At 38.8% G+C, this 7,171-nt stretch overlaps 1 protein-coding gene across 1 annotated transcript; it reads left to right on the top strand.

Moving 5' to 3' along the window:
- The first annotated feature begins 1,494 nt into the window (after window positions 1-1,494).
- Window positions 1,495-3,517, top strand: LOC133710737 (probable WRKY transcription factor 48). The gene is made up of 3 exons (XM_062136874.1): window positions 1,495-2,248; window positions 2,465-2,608; window positions 2,729-3,517. The coding sequence occupies exons 1-3, from the start codon at window positions 1,710-1,712 to the stop codon at window positions 3,222-3,224; spliced, it is 1,179 nt and encodes a 392-aa protein (XP_061992858.1). The 5' UTR covers window positions 1,495-1,709; the 3' UTR covers window positions 3,225-3,517.
- The last annotated feature ends 3,654 nt before the right edge of the window (window positions 3,518-7,171 follow it).

Here is a 7,171-nt window from a genome sequence, read left to right as displayed (position 1 = left end):
TGGAGAAAAAATCCTATAAGAATCGATGGCATGAGCCATGAAGAAAGAGACATTCATCGAAAATGAATAAACTATAAAACAAGTCCATAACGAAAAAGACATCCAATCACAAAAAAAAAAATGTTTTTAATTGCCCAAAAAAGGGGGAAAATGAGTAATTTTATTACTAGTCTTCATTGGTAATGACAAAATTACATATATGGTCAAAATTCTTGAATTTGATTCTCACCGTTATTTTGAGACAATAAAACATATTTCAAATTTCAAATTTAAATTCAAAATCTTATAAACGGATCCTTAAAGACTTGGATGACTTGTTCGACGCCTTATGGGCTATTCTCAACACATTTCTCTATCTATAAAAGTCTCTAGATAGATGAAAAAATTCTTAGGTAGGGATAGTCCTACCACGTGGCGGTAAGATTGCCCAATCAAAAGTAAGAAAAAAAAATTTGTATATCCCAAAATTATATATATCTCTTTTAGTAAATTAATATACCCAAAACACCCCCTTGCAAAGCCCTGATTAGACAACCCTACTACCACGTGGTACGGCTGCCCTACCTAAGAATTTCTCAGATAGATGAAAGTAAAAGCTTTGGCCTTAAGGAGTATGTCTTGGATTTATAGACTAGTCTATAAGGACCGATCAATCAATTGTGGAATTATATGTTATATGGGTGTTTTAGTGTAGTTATTTGTCTGAACATAAAGATATCTTCATGTGATTTACTAATAGGCAGATAAAATACTGGTTAAATCGTTTAAAACAAACTTATATAAAAATAATTTGCATTCAAAAAATGAGAAAAAACACATGGGTTTAGTGAAACAAACCAATAATATTTAGTGAACGATAAATACAAATTGCCATACAAACCTCATCACATTTTTAAGATGAAAAGCTTATAAACTTGCCAATATGTATTATAAACGTTATATATAATAAAGAAAAACTGGAAAAATAAAACACGGGTCAGCTATGATACGACTAAATGACCTCAAATTCCTGTGTAGTATTTATTGCAAACGTTATCAAAGAACAAATTTGAGAAGAAGAAGAAAATCATTCTTGAAAATTCGAAATTTCACCACATATATATATTTTTGTGCCTGGGGGGGGGGTTAAAGATTTGACTAATCCTCCAAAAATGTGTGATGTTTTGGTAAAATCCAATAGTACAAAACTCAAATGGCGAAGCCGCGAAAGAAAAGGCCCACGTGGTAGCCAAAGCTCACCCCGTCCACATTGTCCCCATTTCCACACTGCACCGGCTAAACCAGTCTAAAACCCGCGTTAAACAGACTGAGGTCCCCACCCTACGGGGGGGGGGTCCCATGCACCCGCATTTAATGCTCGGCACCGTCCCGTCCACACGCTCCGTACAACGCCGCCTACCGACACCCGCCGGTCATCCCATCTCTCTCTCTCTCGTCTTAGAACAATATAAGAGAGAGAAGTGGGAGACGTCCCTGGGCCGAGCTGTTCTCCAAAATCCCCCATTTCACACCAAAATCCCCGAAACGCCCATTTCAAAATAAAAATTAACCCTCAAAACCCCCCAAAAAAAAAAAAAATAATAATAATAAATATCAAACACTTTCACACACTCTCCCTTTATCTCCTCTCTTTTTCTCTTTCTCTCTCTTAATTCTTGGAGAACAAGTTCAAATGGGAGAGAATATGTGCTGTTGATTTTAAAATTCTCATGGATGGTAGACAAGAGCTGAGAAACAACACCACCGATCGTACTAGTCTTCCTCCCTCCTCCTCCTCCTCTGCACCGATGGCCAACTCAGCACTTTTCTCCGATCACGAGATTCCGATGATACCCAACAACACCTTCCCTTCACTCTCAAGCATCTTCGACTCAGAACCCGAAAGGGGTTATCTGGGTTTCATGGAGTTGCTCGGCAACACGGACTACGCTCCTGTGGTTGATTTCGGGACCCAAACGACGCCGTCTGACTCGTTGGTGACGATGATGATGCCACCTCAGCAGCAGCAGCAGCAGCAAACACAAGCGCTTCCTTCGCCGGTGTCGTCTACAGTGCCAGAGAGTGGGACTAACTCCGAGGCCTTGAACTCCAGCGCCAATACTGCTCCCACGACACCCAACTCGTCTTCGATCTCGTCCTCGTCTAATGAAGCTCATGCGGCGAATAATAATAATGAGGAGCAAACCACGACAAAAGCAGGAGATGAGGAAGAAGATGCTGACCAAGATCCGGACAAGACCCAGAAACAGTAAGCTTCATTTCCACGCCTTTCTTTTTGTCGACCAAATCTGTCGAGTCCGATTCACGATAATGATTGTTCGGAAGCGTTTGGGTTTTTGATTTTCATGATGGGTCTGGTGTAGTTGCTATTATTTCATTTTCCGATTTTTATGATGAAAACAAAAAAAGGCAGTAGTGAAGTTGCTAACAGGTTTGGTTTGTTTATGGGTTTTTGACTAATCAGATTGAAACCCAAAAAGAAGAACCAGAAAAGGCAGAGGGAGCCGAGATTTGCGTTCATGACCAAGAGCGAGGTCGATAACCTAGACGACGGGTACAGATGGCGCAAGTACGGCCAAAAAGCTGTCAAGAACAGCCCTTATCCAAGGTAACGTACAACACCGAAAGGCCCCCCAATCTCTTCGGCTTCGGAAATAAGTCATTATGGTACAGTAGTCAATAATAAATGCAACACGTTTTTGATGTGGGTTGGTTTTGTTTGTTACAGGAGCTACTATCGTTGCACCACAGCAGGTTGCGGTGTGAAGAAGAGGGTGGAGAGGTCCTCCGACGACCCTTCGATTGTGGTGACGACTTACGAAGGCCAGCACACGCACCCGAGCCCGATCTCGCCGCGCGGCAGCATGGGGATGGCGCCGCTGCCGTCGGAGCTGTCCGGTCATTTGTTCACTGGGGCAGCAGGCTCAGGCTATGGTGTTCCTCATCACTATCAACATCAGCAGCAACAGCAACAGCAACAGCAACAGCATTTGCACTCTTATATATATAACTCTTCGCCTTCTTTGAACATTACTACTACCACCTCCTCAGCGCCATCCTATGGTTTCAACCCGGCGTCGTTTCCTGGTTTGTTTCAAGAGAGATATAATAACACTGGAGGAGGTCATTCCTCTAATTTGGCCGCTTCTAATTTGCTTAGAGACCACGGACTTCTTCAGGATATGCTGCCATCGCAGATTCGAAAAGAGACTAAGGAAGGGTAGACGGAAGGAATTGAAGGATATTGATGATTGTTTTAAGTGTTGTTAAATCCTGGTATGTAATTCTCTAACTAATTCTGTTTGGGGTTCATCTTTACAAAGACTAAGCATTCGATCACTGCTTCATATCGATCGCCATTTTCGCTCTGTAAAATTAATCTCTAGCAGTACTCACTAGCCTTTTGGGCTACTAGTAGTTTCCGTACTCTATATTCAGCTAGCTTTTAATGTTATTCTTTGTACTTAGAGATGATATATATATATATATCTTCATGGAGTTTATTAATTTTTGTTAATGGGTTTTGTATATCATTTCTGTATCATTCCCTCGAGCTATTTCCATACATGGATCTTCTTCATCATCTTCTCCTTTGTTCTTCTTCCTCTTGGTCTTCTTTTGAGTTTTGGTTGGAGGCTTGAATAATCAAGCGGGTAAATAGGTCAGAAAAAGAAGAGCTTAGGGGGCCTAGGGTTTTTACACTGAGGTGGCAAAGTCCATTTGGAAATTCTCCTTTTTACCTTGTTCATGTGGCTTTATGGGAAAAAGGTGGAATGTAGAATGAACCTGGGAACTTGATCCTACTTTTGGGGTCAGTAATATTAATGGTGGGAAAACCCTAAAGGTAGGAATATGGTTATGAAAACTTTCTTAGAAAGCATGCATGGATGGAGGTGCAGTATAACTTTCTTATTAATGGCATTCTCTCTCTAAAAGTTATAGATATGGGTTTATGGATGGATCGAAGAATGAGATGATCAACTTCTTGGTAAAGTAAGAGGATAATTAATATGGGTGTTCTTGATTTGAAGGGATATGGTGTGAGATTGGGTTGCTTTTAGTAGAGTTGAAGATAAATATGGGTTTTGTTACCTATTGGAGTTCTTCAAGTACTTGACCATATCGCATTGTCTTTACCACCGTAGGTATGTTATTCAATTCTTATGCTACTTAAAGCCATACAACTCTTGAGGCCTACATAGATTATGTCTAAGCTGTATTTATAGAAAGAGATGAGCATTATGTGCATGAAAACTAACTAACTTGAATTGCACCATGCAAACATGTATTTAGCCTATCCTAATCCATCGAATGCAAAATGGAATATTAATTTATATACGTATACGCCAGAGACTTTAGTATCCGAGTCAGGAATATGGATAATAAAATAGCAGTGATTTAACCTCTTCAAGTTATTAGAAATGTTCATAATATATGAAAGAGAATGGTTATTGTTCATACTTATACACCATCGTATGAATTACTACATATCCAAGACAGGATGTCTAAGAAGCAATTCATCAAACACATCGGCAGCCATATTCTATTGGAGCTTGGGCGCCTCCACGACTCTTACCTCTCTCCGCCACCCGCATGCTATGGAGTGTGTAAATAGTGATAACACAATACGTGTATATACATGTATTCTTAGCCATAATTATATGACTATTTCAAGAACCAAATTGTGGGTCGAAGAACATGCATGATCTAAATTTTAACCTTTACCTATCTTGGTGGCATTGCAAATTCAGACAAATTAAGCCGAAACCGCGTAGCAGGATAAGCGTGTTCAAGTTCTCTAACAATAGAGGTCTTCTGCAAATGTCTCATACACTAGTTCCTTTCATTCTAGCTGTGTGTCCAAAGCCCGAGGGAAAGTACTGCCTGAAAGTTTGTCAAGTTTAATATTATAGCTTCTACTTTTCTTATGTTTGGAGTTTTGGATCGAGAATATTTGACTTTGCACTAGAGTACTAGATTGTCTGCACGCATTGCAGCAAATTTTTTAAGGGTTCAAATGTGAAACCAGATCCCCCAGAAACATGCGTGCATGGTAGCACACAAGATTTCACTCTTTGCTAGATAACTTAAACCCGATATCATAATATCTAACACGAAATGTTGTCGGAATCTTCACATATTTCTACCTAATTTTACGCCACAATAATTTTATTCTGCAAATGAATAAAGTCACTCCAGGTAGCTCTAAATTTCAACTTAATGCCACCCATGCCAGATAGTCAGATATATGCCTGAAAGAAACACCAACAAGGGGCCGGGTCTCTCTCTTTTTACATGCATGGAAATTAAAGTGCGCTGGAGATTCTTTGTGTACATAGATTCAAACTCCATGGGAATATGCTTCAATATGATTAGTTCGATGCCCATTACTTCTGTCTTCTGCCACCGTAGAACCTCGAATTTTTTTGATCAGCTTGTATTCTGAGTGCTCTACACAGTCCCAAGTCTAGCTGTATATACAGCACGTAAAAGGAGAGATTAGACTTTATAGATATGGCCTTCAGATATCTCTGTTGGTGATCTAACTTATAAGTCAAAAGTAGATCCCCTTTCATATATGTAAATCCATATCATAATACTCAAGTTACCTTGTGGAAACTGGCCAATTGGCAAGGGCCAATCGACTCTGTAAGTGATCGGCTATACCTATATTACACATAGAAACAATTTAAATCTCAGCTTTCCCCTCTCCTCCAATAAACTCACTCACATTTGGGCCAAGCTTGATGAAAGCCCAAACCTACAAGCACATAGGAATATGTAGATCATATATATTGAATACTAGCTACATTTCTAACCTATTTAAGCTAGCATAGCAACACCTTAGCTCAAGTAATCTACACGACTACACATATTTAGCTCAAGTAATCTTCAAGTAAGCATTTACTTTCCGGTATGTCACCACCTCTGTAAAGCGAATATAGTAGCCAGAAGTGCACTCTTCGCTAATTGGTGCATGGTAGAATACATACTTTTTGTTGAGACTCTTGTTATTATCTCGAGTAGTTCTCTATATGCTTATTGTAATTTGGGGTTCAGGTTTCATGTCCCCCCCCTCCATGTATTCTGCAGTTTCATTAATGATCAAGGCTTAAGGGTAGCCGTATTGGTCATCTTTAAAAAAAACCATGTAGTGATTTTAGTCCTCTATTTAAAATTTCAGGATCCGTCATTACCAACTCGATTGCTCTTTCGATTTGTAACATGCACGGTGAGGTTGTTGTACCTATATGTTTATCTAACGTCAACATGATAACTCTTAACAAGTTTATTCATTTCATATGTACCTCGTATACACGCACAGTCGGCATAGATAGAAGCAGAAGGTTTCAACCTAGGCAAGAATTGGATTTGACCTTTGCCACCAAGCTTTGTCACCACTTAATTGGATTCCCATATGGCTTTGAGTTTTTTCTATTTATAAAAGATTACACCCTAATTCTGTCATAGTATCAAACTCATTGAGTGCAAGCTCAACGCGTCCCATCACTTTCTTAGCTGTTGGAAAGTCATTTTCTACACTAGCTAATCAATGAAGATTGCCCCAAAATATCAAATTATTAATTTGATTGTGATGTGTCCCTCATTGATGCGGGAAGCGTGAACACGATAGTAAGAGGCTCCGTCAAGCGTCGAAAGCCATATGAGATGAGCTAGAATCCACTAGCAATTACGGGCACAGCCGTAAGAAACATAGAGAGACTTCTCTAATATTTGGTTTTTTTTTATTGATAACTTGAATGAAAATTACAATCTAAGAGGTGCCTTAAATATAGGGCACATATCATAAACCTAATACAACTAGAAAACAAAAACAATAATTTATTATAGACTAAAACTAGAAAACCTAATTAAACCTCATTAAATAAAAATCAGAAATAAAATCCTAGATACTAAAGAATATTACGCAAATATATAATTGGAATCCCAACCAAGATTTTGTTCGAGAATCCCGATATATCCAAAATAGTAATTTATGATTAATTCCATCATTAAGAAGCCTATTTGAATACCAATTTCCAATATTCAAATTATTCTTCTTAATGTGAAGACGCTTCTTTCTTTTCGAGATTTTTGGTTGAAATCGGCTAAAATCTCGTCCTACATCACTCCTTCTTAGTTCGTATATGCTTTAATTGTAACTGGAATG

Source organism: Rosa rugosa, chromosome 5 (genome assembly GCF_958449725.1).
Source record: "Rosa rugosa chromosome 5, drRosRugo1.1, whole genome shotgun sequence".
In the NCBI taxonomy this organism is placed as follows: Eukaryota; Viridiplantae; Streptophyta; class Magnoliopsida; order Rosales; family Rosaceae; genus Rosa; species Rosa rugosa.
This window is presented reverse-complemented; position numbering and strand designations above follow the sequence as displayed.